The sequence below is a fragment of the Capsicum annuum genome, unplaced genomic scaffold, assembly GCF_002878395.1.
Source record: "Capsicum annuum cultivar UCD-10X-F1 unplaced genomic scaffold, UCD10Xv1.1 ctg1716, whole genome shotgun sequence".
NCBI classification, from domain to species: Eukaryota; Viridiplantae; Streptophyta; class Magnoliopsida; order Solanales; family Solanaceae; genus Capsicum; species Capsicum annuum.
In genome coordinates this window covers 365,536-385,483 of record NW_025822807.1, presented here as the reverse complement: position 1 = coordinate 385,483, position 19,948 = coordinate 365,536, and the positions used below count along the sequence as shown (strand labels likewise).

At 32.2% G+C, this 19,948-nt stretch overlaps 1 protein-coding gene and 1 long non-coding RNA gene across 5 annotated transcripts; both read right to left on the bottom strand.

Moving 5' to 3' along the window:
* Window positions 1-3,110: 3,110 nt before the first annotated feature.
* LOC107858700 lies at window positions 3,111-13,728 on the bottom strand. Of its 4 annotated transcripts, XR_001671207.2 has the most exons (7): window positions 11,363-13,423; window positions 11,096-11,164; window positions 10,314-10,412; window positions 10,119-10,213; window positions 9,672-9,784; window positions 9,195-9,592; window positions 3,111-9,045 (listed from the first exon to the last, which is right to left on the bottom strand). It is a non-coding gene; the product is annotated as an uncharacterized LOC107858700 (long non-coding RNA). The 4 variants fall into 4 exon arrangements; XR_001671208.2 differs by having other exon boundaries at window positions 3,111-9,592; window positions 9,672-9,821; window positions 11,363-13,728; XR_001671209.2 differs by having other exon boundaries at window positions 3,111-9,592; window positions 11,096-11,161; window positions 11,363-13,728.
* Window positions 13,729-16,217: 2,489 nt separating this feature from the next.
* On the bottom strand, window positions 16,218-19,206 carry LOC107858701 (probable galacturonosyltransferase-like 1). The gene is made up of 3 exons (XM_016703464.2): window positions 18,460-19,206; window positions 17,496-18,051; window positions 16,218-16,456 (listed from the first exon to the last, which is right to left on the bottom strand). Exons 1-2 carry the CDS (start codon window positions 18,976-18,978, stop codon window positions 17,497-17,499), a joined length of 1,074 nt encoding a protein of 357 aa, XP_016558950.2. The 5' UTR covers window positions 18,979-19,206; the 3' UTR covers window positions 16,218-16,456; window position 17,496.
* Window positions 19,207-19,948: the final 742 nt, after the last annotated feature.

Here is a 19,948-nt window from a genome sequence, read left to right as displayed (position 1 = left end):
TTTGATAATGTATTTAATACGGTCCTCAATATTGATAAGAAAACCAAAGACAATCCATAAGCTTGTCTAGATATGGTTAATTACTGTGATCGACCTCAATTGGCAAAGGATGCTTCTGGAAAATATCCCAAAGTTGTATATACAATAGACAAGGAAGCAAGCACAATCTTGTTTAATTGGGTGAAAGGCTTAAAATTTCCAGATGGGTATGTTTCAAATTTGGGTAGATGCCCAGACACATCTGCGAAAAGGTTATTTGGCATGAAGAGTCATGATTGTCATGTGTTCATGCAACGATTGATGCCTATTGCTTTTCGTGAACTACTTCCAAATAATGTATGGCAGGCACTTACAGAATTGAGCTTATTCTTTAAAGATCTTACATCGACTACTCTCTGAGTGGATGAAATGGAGAGATTACAGGGAGATATTCTACAAATCTTGTGCAAGTTAGAACATATTTTTCCTCCTGGGTTCTTTGACTCAATAGAACATATGCCTGTGTACCTTACATATGAAGCAAAGATTGTTGGACCTGTACAATATCGATGGATGCATCCTTTTGAAAGGTAATGCAAAACTTCAAGTTTAACTTGTGAGAATAATGTTGTTATTTACTTTTCAAATATGATGGTTTATCCATTTTTCTATTTAGGTATCTTGGAAGTCTTAAAAGAATGATTGGGAATAAAGCAAGTGTTGAGGGTTCTATATGTGAAGCTTACTTGAAGCAAGTATTATGTAGCATTTCGGTGGTTCTGTTGGTAGTTCATGATCTGTTGGTGGTTCTTGTTGTGAGTATTTTGGTGATTTTATTGGTGGTTTTTGTTTTGTTGTTGGTTCTTTATTTGGGAGGAGTTCTTATAGGAAGAATTACAATGAGAGTATTTTGTTGTATTTTGGTGGTTCTGTTGGTGATTCCTGATCTGTTGGTGCTTCTTGTTGTGAGTATTTTAGTGCTTCTTATTATGTTGGTTTTTCTTGATCTGTTCTTGGTTCTTATTGTGAGTATTCCAATGTTACATGGGATTCCAGAATGACAGTGAGGTATGTTGCTGTGAGGTATTTTGTTGGATAGGATTTCAAAATTAGAATATTATATGATGTTGTGACTTTTTGTGCAAAATTTGCATCTTTTTTCCACTTTAACTAGTATAATATTTTTAATAGATATGACTCGAGGAAGAGGTACATGTCAAGGAACCATAGGGAGTGCGGGCAAGTCAGCAGCTACGACTAATATACATGTTCGTACTGCAAACATGCCTACTATTCCCACTCTTACAGTTGCGCCATAAATAGCTGGTGGTGTAGGTACTCCAACTTCTAATCATGGTAGTATATCTCCTACTACTCCAAATTAGACCAACCCAACAATTGTAGGTACGTCTTCACAAACCAACCAAGTAGGTGAGGACATATCTCGTAGCAACACAAATGTAGAACGTAATTCAAGTCGGAGCTATGTGCGGACCCTTGTTACTATAACTTCTGCGGAGTTAGTCCATTTTTTGTCTATTAATATTATATATTATTTTTTATTTATAGTAACCTCTAAATAATGTCTTCATATTGATATAGATTGCAACCTTCTAAAGCATGCTCCAATAGGATACACGAGTCTTTCAAAAGTGAACTTGATCACAATGGAGTCAATCGGAAAGGTGTCTCATGTGACATAAAAGATGGCTATTTTGGGGAATTCAAGGTATACATCTTCATCATAATTGATTTTGCAAAGTGTACTCATTTTTATAAATATGATATTAATGTGTTATCTTGAAAATTTATTTCAGAAACACTTCTATTGGGATTTTTCCATTATTGATGTTGTAGTAAAGAAACACTGGCAGAGTAAGGCAGCAACTGTGTATAGAAATTTCATTGCTAAAATCAAAGAAAAAGGAATTAGGCAAGATTTTATACATGAAGATGTCTGGGAAAGCTGGCAGCAACTTTGGGCAGATCCAAAGTGTGTTGAAAAGTCCAAAATAAATGCACAGAATCATCGTGGAGGCAAAAAAGTGCTGCTGGAACTCACACGGGAGGATCTATCTCAATTGGAAAGTACCGAAAGAGACTTGTAAGTATATATTTCAAGTATTAAACTGTAATTTGTTGTGATACAGTCTAAACTTAGTTCAACGTTATGCTATTGTTGCGTTTCTGTTTACTATTTATCACAAATGTTGATCACTTCTCACTATTTCTGTCTCCTGTGTAGTATTTGGTATGTTGTGTTCTGTTGTTGTCTTGTAACCTGAAAAACTGCAATGTAAACTGTGCTTATATATCGCAGAGTGGTATATTACTGAGGATTTGTATATTTACATGTTCTTTGAGATGTATTAGGTAGAATCAAGACCTTATGATTCTGAAAATTACCTGTCTGTTTTATGTGATTGGTCTTCATCTTATATAGCCTTCACACTGGAATCTGACTGGAAATTTCCAAATGTTCATTATTAGCATATGTTCTCAGTAGTTTTGATGCAATAAAATTTATCAATCTCTTTCCAATCATTGCTTAGTAAGAACAATGTAAACTGGATAACATAGTTCTGACCGCGCGACTAATAATATTTACCTGATGACCAACTACGTTCCACTTGAATTATGGCTTTGCAAATATTTCTAGCTTACATGAAATGTTCCAGCAGTTTTGTTCTAGTACAATGCTTAACACTTCTTTTTTACAGGCTGCTGAAATGGGTCGAGATCCGACAGCAAACATTTTCATGTTCACACACATGGTAATGATGGAAAATCTTTCGTTGATGAATGTTCCCGAATCGTCCATGTAAGATTAAACCTTAATGTAATAGTTTACTTAATTCTCATTTTTTAGTTTAAAGTACTTTTTGTATCTAATCATTTGTAAGTACAATCCATTATAATTTGACTTCCACTATTACAGGAAAGATTTGACGAAATATTACGAGAAAAAACATTATCAAAATCTATTATTGATCAAATTGAAGCATATTACCAAGCTGCCAGAGGAGAAAAGAAGCGAAGAGTATTTGGTCTTGGATCTGAAGCCAAAGGCTACTACAGACAAACTCTGTGAATTTCTTGTGGAAAAACTTCATCTTCAGCTTCACATGAATCGGTACCAGCTGCAAATTCAGATTTGGATGAGTTTGTGAAGCGATTGATTTCCGCACTTAAAAATTAATTTTTTCCTATTGTCATTGAAGAGGTACAAAAGTTGGTTTCTTCACGATCAGTTGTCACACCTCCGGCTACTCCTTTGGACTATCTCGATTCCTTAAATGATGATTGCAATGATCTTGATCAATTATGATACCTTTGACGATCAGTGCATTAGTTTTTTATGGTCTATTTTGTTGGTTTTTGATGGTCTATTTTATTGAAACGTTTAAAATTGTTCAACAAAAAATTACACTTGATGGATGTAGGTATTGAGGATATTTTGGACATACTTACGTGTTTAGATGTTGCTATGTTTGGTATTGAGGATGTTTAGACTTTTTCTATCTATATATATGGGTTCTTTAATATGCATGTTGGATATTATAAGAAGATTTTGCTATCTATATATATGTGGCTTTTTTTATGTGAATACTGGGTATTATAAGAATTTTATAATATTCTATTAATATTCAAAATACAAATAAAAAGATATTGAAAGAAAAGTAATGACGACAGATTTAGCGACAAAATTACTCATTACCAAACTAAAACATTTGCAACGGATTGAGGAAAATATTTTTTGTCACAAAAATTGAGAATTTCTAGCGACGGACTAGCAATGAAATATTTGGTTAGAAAATAATCAAAATGACGAAATACAACATGAAATTAGTAACGACACTTATAAATATAACAACGAATATATTCATTGCTAAAATATAGCAACGGATATAGGACGTCTCTATTCCGTTGCAAATCTAGCAACGGATTTTATTTTTCCATTTCTAAATGGTTAGCAACGCGCAATATAGCAACAAATAATATTTTGTCGCTGATCCGTCTCTAAATGGATTTAGCGATGGATTTCTGCTGATTAGCAATGTTATCGGTCTCTTGCTAAACGCAGTTTTTTTTGTAGTGCATGTTAGACACTATTTTGATTTGACAATATTATTTTGTATGGTTTAAGGCATATTCATGGAAATTTCAAACATCATTTCTAGGATTTTAATTAACGTTGAAATTTTGAAGTTTCATTCTCATTGTAAGTCCATGACAGTGCTTACATTTATGAATTATTCTTGTGTTCTTGCAATTATTAGTATGTAAAAACCACAACTAGGGTTTTGATTATCATGGTGAATTAACAAATTAAAATAAGTGTGAGGCAAATCTAAACTGTTGCATTTTCATGTGTTGGTATTTCCTTCATTATAATTGCTCGTCTAATGAATGCATATATTAGGAACTCATATGTATTCAAAACATGCATGGGAGAGAGGTATAGATTAGGAAAAGAAAATAACAATAAAGATTTGAAGTTATCAACCTTCATCTAATAATTAGAGCCGTAACAGGAATAGTTAATCTAAGATCAAGAATAAGAGTTAGTTGTGCAATACTCCGAGTCCGAAAAGAGTCAAGTGAAATTTATCTAATCAAGGTTGGAAGACGTTTATATGAGCCTATCTTGTTAGATTTTGCGTGAAATGCATTAGGGTAGTTGCTAGCACAAGCAATTTGTGGAGTTATGAAATCACGGGGATAACAATCCTAATGCTCATCTCATATTGATTACAAATTAGAACAACAACTGTTCGGATGTTTTCTATTTCAGAAAAATCCCTCCTTCTTTTACTTAATTACCAATTACCTGGACAAATACGTGATCGAATTTTATCCTATTCTCTTTGGGTAAGACCCCATTCTTATCGGATTCTATATTTAATTTAGTGACTGCTTTATACTTTCTGAGAGTTGTAATTTAGGCGACATCACCTATCTGGCGCCAAGCTGTTACAACAAGTAAGCTATGCATGTCATGGATGATCATCCTTATTTTTCACATTTTCGAAGACTAATCATCTATAAATAATAATTATAAGAGTAATTAATAAACTACTCTTCAAATAAATACTTTGAAAATTTAAACCCGCTAGTTCTACCCTTATTTAGGGGTCTACAACATTACTCAAGGGTCAATTATACATCAAAATAGTTCCTTCAAGCTCAACCCAACGCCATTAATGGAGTTTTTAGGCTAAATGTCCCATCTTTATTGAGTTCAAGATCTCCAACTATCAATTTTCATGTTTTAGAATCACTAATTCATGCTAGGGATTGTTAATTAACAATTTAAAAGTGATTCTAGGTGATATTAACTCAACCTATCAATTTTTCCCAAAATATCATGAACTTAGCGTTCAATTCCCAAGAATTTCAGCATTAAAGGTTGTTCTAATGATTCTATGATGTTAAAGAATTGAAATTAAAACGAAGAAGATGACGAAAGAAACTTACCTCAATGAAGAATTTTCACCCGTACCAAGAAAAAATTACCCCTCTAGGACTTAGGAGTGAAATTTTGGGTTTGGGGGGCTGAAACCGAACAAAAATGGGTTATAAGCTGTTGTATCATCACTATAGCAATATGCTATTACTATAAGGACAAGTGTGTTGCTATAGTGACCTTAGCTTTTTCAACACGGACAGTCTTCAGTAAAACGGTCATAACTTTTTACTCAGAAAGCGGATTGATGAACGATCGATTGCGTTGAAAATAAGCCTCAAAGATATTTAATTTGGTAAGCATTAGGACCCATATTTCCTTATATTCTAGGACAAGTGCTCATTTTAAGTTGACCCTAGTTTAAACTTATCCCGAAACTAAATAGGAAAGGATACTTTCAACTTAACTTTGCTTCTTATTTCATCGTCTCTTTTACTGCTACTTGCTGGTAAATTTCGTGTCGATGTACTTACATACATAGAAAGCATGTCTATACGGACTAATGCAGAATAATGATGTTCTTGTTTGCTATGATCTGGCTTCTTTTGTGCAACTATCTGAGACATATTCGTATATTGTCGTTTGCCTCTTTGTGCTTGCCATGCTGTCTCACTGTGTTTAACAAGTTTCAAGCACCGAAGAGCCGCCGGAATATTAAACTAGGTGTTTTTCCTTTATTTTTCTTTGGTCTGTAACATTATTGTAAAACATTATTCTTATTATTGTAATAATATAAGTTTGTGGACTGTTTTGGAGGGCGGGGATTTACGTGCTCTTTGAATGGCATAGATAGGCACAATCTAGGCTTTGCGTGTATTACATGCTACATGGGTCACTTAGGCACAAAATTATTACTTGTTAACATAGGAATCATTTTCTATGATTTATTAATCATCCTTGATCTAACTAAAATCGACACCTTATATCGACATTGAGAATATTGATGTATTTCTATCACGTTGAATTGATTTTCGACATGTTAGTACATTAAAATTGATCATAGACCCAGTAATATTTTCTTACATGACTGACAATTAATTCAAGCATTTTTCATATCTTAACCTGCAAGTTATTACATTTCCTACTTGTTAAATAGTCTACTTGAGCATTTTCAGCATGTTGAACAAACTTATTTAATATTTTTCAACAAATCAAGTTTCCAGCATGTCTATATTAAAACAACTTTGTCAATGTATTTTTAACATGTTAACAGACTTTCAGTAGGTTAAATAGTTTATTTGAGCATGTTTGGCGTATTTACATTAAATTTCTTCTCCCCCCACGCGTTAATTCACTGTCCATTAAGAATACAATTTTGGCACAACAAATCTAATTTCAGTATATCACTATGAAATTTCTGCAATAATACAACTGCTGTTATATAAAAATACATACTTTTGAGCACTTTTCGATATGTTTAAACACTAGAATAAGTATTATGGCATCCTTAACATGTTAATGCCTTTTAATATTCTTGTTGATTTCTTATGTTCTCATTCATATTTTACAACAATCAATTCATAAGCACATTTTTGTTTGACACATTTACCACACTTTTAACACCTCTCATAAACACGCATAATGATGTTGCATACGCGAATCACAGTCGTCCTTTATTGCTACTCGTTGAACATTTAGACACCATGCCTATAGGTTAATGATAATTTAATTTTCTCATCTTTGCATGTCATCACATTAATTAACATTAACTAATCAAGAGGCTAACTTGGGATTATTACATGGTACTTGTTGTCTAATGTGTTCGCGCTTCGAGTCCTAGGCAACATAGCTTTCTTTTAGTCTAGAACATAAATCCAAAATAGTAAATTCCAACGCATCTTGGATGATAAGTGGGGACATTAAATATTACTAAAAACGTTAGTTTTATCCTTGTCATAGAACGACCTTAGACATGATAGCCATCCTAGGTGGGGTGGGACGGGTAGCTCTTTTCGGAAATGATGATCCCAACAAAATATTAACAGCGAGGCTAATGACAATTTCACTTGTCTACAAGTTCGGCCCTTAGGTTGAATGATTAAATAAGTTGGAGCTGATCCGAATAAAACCAAAACATCTCTTTGTTTGAGTTGGACAATTTATTTTAGTCTTTTTAATTATTTTACATGTTTATTTGGGGTAGTTAGTTTATTATAAAGCAGTTCCCTTTTTATTATAAATTATGTTGTTTCTTTCTCCTCACTTATCTTATTTCCATGTTTCTATTTATTTTATCACCTAGATAATCGACAATTAGCATTAACAAATAATATGTGTTTGTTTGTTAATTATTTCATTACTTGTCTTTTAAATTAATAATAAAACAAGAGACTTTACTTGATCACGCACAATCCCCACGTAAAGTATGAATTCGGCCAGGAACCACCTTTGTGGACCTCGAAAGGTGCCTAACACCTTTCTTTTGAGGTAATTTGAACCCTTTCCCGAACTCTGGTGAACTAAGACTTAATAACCAAAAATAGGTTCGTAGTATCCTAGACCGGTGCCCTAACGCACCTTAATACGTTAGGTGATGACTCTCACACCCTTCTTTCAACGCAATCCCAAAAAGAGTTTGTCAAGTCTAATCCCGCCTTCCACGTAGAAAACGGGGTACTACAACAAGTAGACGCTTTTTTGGCACTGTTCATACCATACATTCTTTAAGCATTTAGATACAAACATTCAAAATGCAACACACAATTGAGGAGCTATTCAGATCAAAATTTGATGAGAAAACCAATGTTAGTGACTAAATGAGAGGTGTTGGCAACATTTTTGGTTCAGTGGCAAGAGTACTTTCTGGTGAAGATAAGTCTGGTTCAATTTCTAAAAACTCATCACTTATTGATTTGAAACTTGGAAGGTTTCCTGATCATGTTAGTGCAAATATCTTCAAGTACTCTAAGAGTATGCCTAGTTTCACTACTGTTGAGTCCATTTTTCCAGCTAAAAGAATACAACAGGTACTACTTGTGTCTACCAAGGCAGAATTTAGTCTTGATATTTTACTTAGGTTTTATCTACTGGCTGAGTTCGATGATGGCAAACAGAGTTACAGAAAATGTCTTGCAGGTCATAATAAGCGCCAAAGGAAGCCCCATACTGGTATGCACTCGGGCTACAAGTTGTTTCTGTCATTTGCTATCAATGTAGTCCTTAATTTTGCATATTGTAGTTCCACTCTCTGAAACAAAACTCGCCAGAGATGCATAACTACTAGTTTTCTTGACTATTTCCTGTAATCCATTTTCTATTAGTACATTTTATCAACAAAACTATCACCAAGAGGGTGCTGAAATCTGTCCATGATTTGAAAGACCTTATCTCCTATGTATATTGTAGGGAATCAATCATGTAAAACAAGGTATCAAAATGATGTACAACTTTCATGTTACACTAACAGGTCAAAGGATTATAAACATCTAGGATTTGTAACACTGCTATCATCTAATACCAAATGAACAGCTTAACAACAACAACAAATACCAAATGCTTCAAATGCATACATCAACCTCACTTACCTTGTATCTCTGACATGTGCCCTCGATTTGCTTCAAATGATTATTCCAGACAATATTTTACAATATGAACAACACCTTTCAAGAAATTTCCAGCAATTAGAATGATATAAATAAGCATGAATATAAGATACGTATGCAAAAGGTGCTAAGGAATGGATCATGCAAAGGAATCTAGGAGTAACAGCTATATGTACTAAGATGGTGAAGATGGTTACAGAACCTACCACTTAGCTAATTGGTTTGTTTGTAGACTCTTCAACAGATGCAGGAGACCCTCTCACGCTATATGTTGACTTTATTCTATTGAGCATCCCACTATTATTACCTTTCTGTTCCATTTCAATATTACCCTTCTCGAGTGACGAAGACCTTTGTGAAGAAGACCTCTAATCTCTTAACTTTCCAAAAAGAGCAGCTGAAGAAGAGAAGACAGAAACAGTTCTAGAGAGTGCTCTTGAAAAATCTGCTGCCTTCCTTAGGCGGGTTTCCTTCGATACCTTCTGAGGGGAAACAGAAGATGGAACAAGGACAAAAGAAAAGATTCGGTGAGCTCCAACGCACGTTTCGTGATCAGGTGGACCATAGCAGGGAGTAACTGATGAAATAAATCCTCTGGGAATGCCTAAACATAACGAGAAGATAGATTCTTAGCTCAATATGAAAATAACAGTCTAATAAATTCAAATGACAATCAGCCTTACTTTGTTTTGGTATGACAAATTTGGCATAAAAGCTATGATTTGAGAAGCACGGTAAACAGCAGCAATAGTAGTTCTTGCTACCACTTGGATACTTGTGATGTTCTCTAACATTACTGCCATCATATCAAGAATCAGACCTATATCTCTAACCTAAGAGTTAAGAAAATGAATAATCTTCACTTCCGAAAGCACATCAATAACAATAAGTTTGATTAATATTTAGTCCCATCAAAAAGAGACTTTTGATTCCTGTTTCAATTTCTAACTAAGCAGCTTTCGACCAATTTACGTAGAATGCAACTTATTTGATATTCAAACCAATGACAAAACAAAACTTACAGGTTATAAAAATGACCAGATTGAATCCAATTAAGTTTTGGGAACTCAATACTAAAGCAAAAGACTACCCAAAAAAGGGAAGGAGGGATTGACCCCAAGGGTGCAGACCTTAAGGGACCAAGGTTCAAATCTTAGCAGAAAAGAAAACACTCAGTGATTTCTTCTCATTAGACCAATCCTTGGTACATCGAGTTACCCGGTACCTGCATTAGTCAAAAGTAACAAGTACAGGTGCACATAAGATGGAATGGGCATCACCACTATAAAAGGAAAAAATAAAGGGTGCAAGAATGAAATTCTCACTCGGTCAGAGAAGACTTCAGTTCCGGATCTGAATGCAAACATTGCGTTGTAGAGTCGTGTAGCATGTGTTTCCAAGATTAAACAATCCAACAGAATGACCTTGGAGCAAACAAAATTATAAAAATTATCCATCACTCAGTTACCGATTACAAGGATAAAACGTGCTATACTAAATACATTTGATACTTCTTTAACATGCTGTAACATGGAAGAAATTCTGTGTAATGTAATGTTGCACATTCTTTTTGTTGCTTAACATTCCACTAAGAAAGAATGTAACTATAATTTTCTCATTACTATTATTGCAACACCTTATGCCCATGATAAATAAACAAACTTTTTATCTTAAAATAATTCACAATGTTATTTAAAATTCATAAGCATCTTACTTAGCAGAAACTACAACAGATCAGATGTTTTCTGGTAAGCTGATTTAAACAAATCAGCTACTTTCGAACTTTGATGATTATCAACACAATGTTAACTGGATATAGTAAATATATGCCCCCATCAACCTTGAGGCTACAACAGAGTATCGATCAATCAGATAGAATCGTTTAAAGACACTACCACCCACCTTGTCCTCTATCAAAACCATTATCACCCACCTTGTCCTCTATCAAAAACACTATCACCCAACTCGTCCTGGATAGGTCTATACTAAAAATAACACCGATTGTCCATCCCAAGTAATTCTTTATTCAAATCTAAATTTAATGTATAATTAGATATTTGAAGTGCAATAAAAAAACAAGGTCGATTGGAAAAGTACAAGTACTCACAGCTTTCTCGCGAGTGCCAGGTTCGATATGGATTTTTCATCGTGACAACATCAATGATTCATCAATCTTCTACAATACAATTTAAAATAAAGATTTATTTCATTGGTATAAATCATTAAATACTTGATAAACACATCAAATAAATACAAAAAAAAAAATTGAGAAATGACAGTTACCTAAGCATTAAATCATTTCATTGGTATGAATCATTAAACATTTGATAAACACATCAAATAAATACAAAAAAAATTGAGAAATGACAGTTACCTGAACATTAAATCGAAGCTTAGACATGGATGTTTTGTTCTACAGTGGAGCAACTTTGAAATCGAGGTATAGTGGTCACACTTTCCAGCTTTTTGAAGTGGTGGTTGGAGCAGCTTCGAAATTAAGGTGCGGTTGTCGGAGTAGTGATACAGTGGTCGGAGCAGTGGTATGATGATCGAAGTATGGTGGTCGGAGCAGTAGGATGGTGGTCGGAGCAGTGGCGGATTCGATTTGGTGATTTTTTTTGGTTTGAGACAATGTGAAATTATAAAAAGGCAACAAAATTTTGTGGTGGGAATAAAGAAACCGATGGGATAGCTTCTTTTTTTCAAAAAACCGTTGCCATAGTTGATTCTATGGCAACGGTTCAGACAACCGTTGCTATAAAATACCCTATTGCAATGGTTATCAAACAATAACAACGGTTATAGCATGAAATAGTTATATTAGAACAATTTTCTTTTGCAGCGGTTGAAACCGTTGCAATAGACCCTCTATGGTAATGCTTTTGGAACCGTTGCTAAAAAATCTGTTGCAATAGGGATAATTTCTAGTAGTGAGTCCAATCAAGGCCGGCTCACGCCTAAAGCAACTAAAGCCGCTGCTTTAGATCTCGAATTTTCGGGCCCTTAAATTTTTTAATATGTGTATATAATTTCGTTTATAAATAAATAGTGTTTCTAATTTGAGAAAATCCTTGAAAAATAAATTATTATTGAAAATAAAAAGTATTTTTACTAACTTACTTCCAATTAATTAAATGCCTTGACGAAAAAAGTAACTCTTTAATGGTATAAAATTTCATATATCCCCTCGGTATCATTTTACTTGATCTTCTTTCTAACTATGGTTTTTTCACATTAGTTGTTCATTTTTCACAAATAAAGGGTGTTTTATTACTTCTTTTCCCATATTACCCTCGGTATTAAATGATTAAAGGAAATAGTAATTGTTAGATTTCGAGTTTCAAGACATCATTGATAGGGTTAATTTTACAAAATAAACTCAAATTAATATTTTTTTTAATGGGTGTGTCAAGTCAAAAGAGGTTAAGTAAAATGAAATGAAGAAAGTACTAAAACAAGATTAATTTTGAAAGACTACACAAATTCTTTCCTTAATCTCCAATACATACCTATTTTAGAACAAAATGAAGAGGATAAAACACTATTTATCTCAATTTATGTGCCGTTTCGAATTTTCAAAAAGTTAAAGAATTTATGTTTAAGCACATTTTAAAAGTCAAAAGGTTTGAATTTCGGAAAAGAGAAAGATATCATATAAATTAGAATAGAGGAAGAAACTAGAAAAATAGACTCCAAGTAATATTATATACTAACATGTTATTATTATTTTGTAATAAAATCTTAAGATCCCTCAGTGAAGTTTTGCTTTAGGCCATCATATTTATTGTGTCGTCCCTGAGTCCAATCATTTAATTCATAACTAAAATGGATTATTTACGTACTAAACAATAAATTACATGATCAACTCATATTGTTACAAATTGTTCACATGACTAAACAATATTAAATTACGTGATCAACTCATATTGTTATAAATTATTTACTTGTATTAAGTACTCATTATTATGAAATAAACGTTATCTTAGGCGAAGAGATAGGGGGAGTAAATTAATTTAATTAGTAGTAGGACCCAAGTGCCACATGATTGGTCTCCTTTTTAGTCCTCCAAGAACTGATATGCGTGTCAACTGTGCGTTGCCTTTGCTATGCTGCATGTTTTCGTCATGTGGTTTTTTCCTCCTCTTGTCCCGCCCAACACAAACAAACTCTACCGACACTTCTAGGGGAAAGTTAGAAGTTGAGCTACGGATTTGATTGAACTCTATGGGTGTGTTTGGTATGAAGGAAAATATTTTGATGAAAAATATTCTTTAGAAAATAATTTTATGAAAAAGAAGTTTAATTTTTATTTATTAGATCGGTGAATGAAGAATATTTTTTTTAGTGTTTGGTTGGTGAACGAAAAAATATTTTTCAAAAAATACATTTTAGTATTTAACTTAAAAGTATAAGATACTTTTTATAAAAATAATTTTTAAATTCGAAAAATAATTTTTTTAGGGTGTGTTCAATATGAAGACAGAAATCACTTTCTAGGAAAATAAGTTATTTCTTACTTATATTTTTGTGTTCATTGTGTAAGTAGAAAAATATTTTTTAAAAGTATTTTTTTATATTTAAAAAAAATGATGAGGACGAAAGATAAGAAGGATAGGATAAGAAAAAAGTTTTAAACTTTCTTAAAAAAAATTAATTTTTTTCGGTGGAGGGGGGAGGGATGTGAAAAGTGTTTTGAGTTTTTTTCTGAAAAAAAAATTAAAAAAATTTATTTTTTGAGGGGGCGGGGGGGGGGGGGCGGGGGGGGGGGTAGTAAGGGGGGGGGTGGGGTCGAGTAGGAGGTGGGATAAAAAAAAGTTTAAATTTATTTTTTAAAAAATAATATTTTTTTAGAGGGGGCTGATAGGGAGGAGGGAGGATGGGGGAGGGGGTAGGATAGGGGATAAGGTAAAAAAAAATTTGAACTATTTTTAAAACATTAAATATGTTTTTTGGATGAGGAGTGTGGGAGTGGTAGGGGGTGGGGGTGGTTGGGATTGGGTGTCGGGATAGAGGTGAGTGATTTTGAGAGTTGTATGAATATTTCAACTTCAGAGTGAGGTTGAAAGAAAATTTTGAAAAATTTTGTAAAATATTTTCTTTACTCTTTGAAGGGAAGTAATTTTTCTTAGATATTAGGAATAAGTTGATTTGAAAAATAGTTTTCAAAACATTTAAGCCAATCAAATATGAGAAGATTGAAAAACATTTTTCAGAAAATTATTTCCTTTCATATCAAACACATTCTATATCTTTAATTTATATATTTATATATATTAATTATTTTTTTCTGTTTCAACTTAATTGACTTTTTTTTTTATTTGAGATGGAGTTCAAAAAAATAAGAAAAAATGAATTCTATGATCTGAAATTAAAAATATATCAAATGTATCATAATTTTCTTTAATTTTGTGGTCTTAAAATATCAAACGAAAAGTTAGGATTAAAGAATTGCTAAAAAGAGAAATAATCAATCTTTTTTAAACGAATTAAAAAGAAAAATAGGTCAAATAAATTATAAAAAATATCAATAAATAGTTAAATTGATAATCCAATTATTAACATTGAATGTGGTTATTCTCGAATCTAAGTCATAAAATTTACTCTCTCCCGAACACTTCCTACCTTTTTTAAAGAATAATTTCCTTTTTTCCTCTTTTCATACATTTCGGGATCGTTTGATAGAGTGTATTGATAAAAATAATGCATATATTAATTAATGTGTATTAAGAATATCTTGTTTGGTATAATTTTTAGTCAATGTATAACTAATGCAAGTTAGTTATACACTTTATTGTATATTAGGGTGTGTATTACTAATATCACCCATTTTTTATATATTAATAATGCAAAGTCTTTAATACATACATTAACTTATTAAATGACTTTAATACCCCTCAATTTCCCTCTCAAAATATTTCATCATTCCCTTTCTCGCCATTTTAATTTGCACTAGTAAATCTTTTCAAAACATTTCACAATTTTTTTCTCATCATTTTAATCTACAACAATGAATAATTGATTTAAATAATTGTAACATATTTTTGCTTTGCTTCGAGGGTTTTTAAAAAGATTAAAAATAAAATTGAGACTGTTTCTTAATTTTACGTCTTATATTTTATTTTTTTTTCGACTATGTTAATTCGTTGGAGTAATATTTCATAGGCAAAGGCGAATGTCTTGCAATTAATCCAAAACCTCTATATACTAGTTCAACAATACTAATTATATTTGAGATTATAAAAAAATTTTGTTGCAAAAAAGTGTACAAAATCAAAGAAGATTATTTTTATAAATAAACATTTCTTTTATAAAAATTATGTAAGATGTATTATTTCTTATACATCAAATTAAATAATATATAAAAAATAATACATGTATAATTAATACAAATAGTATTAATACACTATATTTTACATGAATGTTATATACTCTTTCAAACGACCCCTTCATGTGTTATGCGTACGGTATGAAACCACGTAAGGGTAATCATTGGACTAAGGATATTTACTGAATGAGACAAAAGTCTTTTTCTTTTTTAACTCAAAGAAATGCAGTAATGCATGCAAGATGAATAGGGGAAGAGTTTAAAAGAAGATCATGTGATGGTGCTTAATAACGTGTGTAAAAGTCGTACTCCATCTTTCTTTTTCAGATTACTATTTTCATTTTTGTGATCATTATATGTACCGTATAAAATATAATTCTTTTAGATAAGTCAATAAATGTAACTTTAATTTAATACAGCGTATATTTATAGAAGAGAAAAGTGAGAAACTCGGTCTTATTGATTTCGTGAAGTTGAATAATTCTGATTCTAATTTCCTTGATCCAATGTCTTTGTATTTGAACAAAACAAGATAGTAGTAGTTTACAAGTTAAAAGGTGCTCATATAAACTCATTTTGATAGAAAGTAAATTCGGAAAAGGTAAATCCTTAAAGAGTTAATGGCAAAATCACTTAGAGAAAAGAGGTGTATATTTGAAATCACCAAAATACCATTTATCAACGATTGAATTCAGTCAAAATAAAGATTCACCTGGTAAACTGTCATGCAAGTCATGTTTAATGCTAGTTTGGAATAAAGAATAAGAGAGAAATAATTTTGAGATTTATTTTATGATGAGTTTATTCAATATTTAATGGGTACAAAATACATGAGATAACTCATTCCAATATTAGTTATTTCGAAATTATATTGTTATTCTTTTTTCATAAATGAGATAATTAATTTCAAAATAATTAATCTCGAAATAACTTATTCTCAATTAAACAATTATCAAAAAACAGTTCATCTTAATAAGCACCACACTAAAACTCCAAACTGTATACTTACTCCAATATACAAGAAACAGCCGTTACCTTAGACATGAAAAGAAAATCTTACTGTACATAACACAATGAGGAGGATCTCCTAATCATGAGTACACAGATCTCTACTCTCTCTTGTGCTCCAACTTCTTATAGCTTCTGAAAATCAACCAAAGTGTACGTTACAAACTAACTCGAACAACATATATATTTACATTAGATAATCACAAATATTTAATTAATGAGTGCACTTTCGAATTATTCGTGACGTTCAAATCAATAACCAGGTAATAATATATCATAGCAAATTAAACCTGATATAATATTATGAAAATAATATTCTATTCATCCCATTTTATGTGGCATGATTCATCATATGAAGATCAAATTATCTAATTTTCAGTGTGAACTCGGACGCAAAATTTTTAATTTTTTTTTAAAAAAATTAACGTATTTAGAAACTTTGTAAAAAATTACTGCGAGTCATATAATAATTAACCATTCAAAATATTGAAAGGACACATGAAATAATTAAGATCGAGAAGCTTGTTTGACTCTTTAACTAGCAATTGTGTCACAAAAAGGGGCATAAAAAGTAATAATATGTTATAACGGTTAAACTGCATAGATAATGTAAATAATTTTTAGAATATTATCTTGTAAATATAAAAGTTAAATATTTTAATAAGTATAAAAAAAGATTCAAGTTATATAAACATAGTTATACTATATATACAATTGAATTAACCAATTATAGTAGGTCATTGTGTTATTTTATTGATGAATTTATCATTATGCTTCTTATTAATAGTATTTGGTAGGGTAAACTTCACAAATAGCATCCTTATCCCCTTAATTATGAGTTTCATAGCAACAGTTTCATAATTACATAATATAGCAAGTTGTATTTTATATTTTTGCTAACTGTTGCTACAAAAATACAAATACATATGATTTTTAATGCCCTTATGATCGATATGTATTTCGTATTTTTGTAAACTGTTGCTACAAAAATATAAATACATATGCTACAAAATGTAATTTGATAAAAGTGTTGCAATTTAATACTTAAGTATGCTACTTTATGTATTTTTTTCTATTTGTTATTTTCTATCAATTTCACTTGATAATAGGCGAAAAAAAATGTTCCATCAATGCATGAAATTTAAACTCTAATAAAAAGTAGTGTTACTTTTACCTCAGGATTCAAGAACATAAGGTGTTTGCAGCAGATCATAAGGCGCCCAGAGGGCGTCTAACGGGCAAGGGCGGCTTGCATCGAGCCGTACCCAGGGCTTCCCTTTTCCGCTCCAATGCAATAGGCTAACCGAACCAGGGTGCAAATCACGACACAGTCCCCGAAAATTATCTCCTCCAAGACCATGTTGGTTCCACTTATGATCCACTGGAGCTATTTTTCCAGCAAAAACAAGTAAAAAAGGTGGCAATGAACCCAATTCATAAATCCTCATTCTCTTCTGAAGTTCCATCCATTCTACAATTTTTGTTGTATAATCTCCAGCTCTCCATCTTTGAAGGTCAATTACCATTACACCCGTGTTGAAATAACAAGGCTTTCGGTTTGCGAAAGTCAAAGAAAGAGAAGGGTTTGACCAGAAAGTAGGGGTGAAATAGGTAGTGAAATTTGCATTGCAGTATTCTGGTGCTGCTAAAACTGATTCTTCACCTAGAGGTGTAGCAGCTAGCTTGGCAATGTCATCTACAAGAACAAGATCTGAATCCAGGTACACAACCTACATACGTGCAAAACAAATATGTTAGGAACAAGACCCATACACCAAGGATTTTCTTTTATTACATCAAGTAGACACTGGCGAATCAGAATTTTTTCGAGCTTCAGATTATATATTTCAAGCATGAAATTGGAATAGTTAGTTAATTTAATAAGCAAATAATATATTTAAATAATCTCTAGATGGAGTGTTATAAATTTTGAAATTAATTAAACTCTATGGACAAACGGCCCTAGCGACCGAGTTTTAATTTACCTTCAACAACATTATTCAAAGGGCCAAATTTCCCTAACTAATCATTCTTAATTTCATATGCAGTAATGCATTCATATTTCACACGCACTCACACATCAAAATGTAGAAAATAATCAAAACATAGAACCAAGGCCTAGAGCAAGGTACACAAACCTTTTGGATACATCCAGGAAGAAGATCAGCTAGATAATTCCGAGCATAATTTAAAGGACAATCCAAAGCAGCGCGAATCGACGTGGAAATCAATCCAGCCACAGCTGAATCTTGGAAAAGATAAATTGTGAAATGAAGATAAGGAAATGAAGTAGAAAGCGTGACATTTAAATAATCGGTATTAGCAGAAGACGAAGCCACAAAGTGAAATATAACATTTTCAGGACAAGAAGAATGTTGAAGAACAGAAAGAATGGCAGCCATCGAACCACGGAGATAAGCAGCATCAAGAGTCATGGCAACATTTACTGCATTTTGGAAGCAAATTTGTGTATTGTTAGTAATATTATTCGTGTCGGTGGAGTGGTAGTAGTTAAAAGAAGGACAAGTTGGGGAATTGTAGAATTTTGGGGCTTCTTTGAAATGCAAAGTTTTGGTCTTGATAGAGCCAACGTGTGCAGCAATTGCAAATGAGATGGTCCATAAAAGAGAAATTACGAAACTTCCAAGTTTTATCATTATGGAGGGGAGCTACATAAACATAGATGCCATGCCACACTACTTTCCTTTTATATATAGGAGTACTATATCATAAGCTCAGTCTCTCTGCCTATCCCAAAGGGGCTGTAATTAATTTTATATATAAGTGACTTTGAGGCGGAATGGATTTATTTATTTTAAATGTTTTTAAGTCAAACTAATTTAAAGAGTTTTTGACTTTAATAGTGTTTGAATAAGATTTAAAAGTGCTTTCAAGTACTTATTTTAAGCCAAATTAAAGTCATAAGTTGAAATTCATAACTTATGACATTTAACTTTTGAGTTACAACCTATATTTTCATCCAAATAGGCTCATGATTGTGTAAAATATTTTTATAGGACATACTTAGTGACAGATTCAGAATTTTTATACGGGAATTCAAGCAAATAAATAAAATAATACATACATATAAATATAAAATAATTTTAATGCTACTATACATACAACATATTTTCCAGCAAAAAGGGTTTGCCTAACTTTGGTCGTGGATAATGCTTAGAACTTGAACTCGGGTAAATATAAGGACCGCCCACTGTAATAACGATTTATGTAATACACGATGATATTGTTTTTAACTTTTTTAATAGTAGTAATGTATTTAAACCTGTGATAACTTATCATTTACCATTTTTTTTCACCAAGCTTTCATTTTACTAAGGAGTAGTGATGATTATCGTGGAACTTACATATGACGACCTTATAAATAACATTTTGGGAGACGAAGAAAGAGTAGGTGTGCATCATGTGGCGGCAATGTCGCTGCCAACACGTATTTGTTGCGGATCCCTTTGCATTTTGGACAACGTGTACTTGTCCATTTCTTTATAGATAAGCAAATACTCCTATCAATGTTGTTTTAATGCCTCTTTCCCCTACCTTTTAGTTACCACATCCACGTCCAGGGTAGCTCCACTGAGACACAGGTGAATTCAGGGTATGATGAATAGA

Excerpts from the sequence above, each read along its gene's own strand:
- LOC107858701 (XM_016703464.2), bottom strand. The coding sequence starts at position 18,978 with ATGATAAAACTTGGAAGTTTCGTAATTTCTCTTTTATGGACCATCTCA. Across the intron at positions 18,052-18,459 it reads TTCCTGGATGTATCCAAAAG|GTTGTGTACCTGGATTCAGA; the intron begins GTTTGTGTACCT and ends GCACGTATGTAG.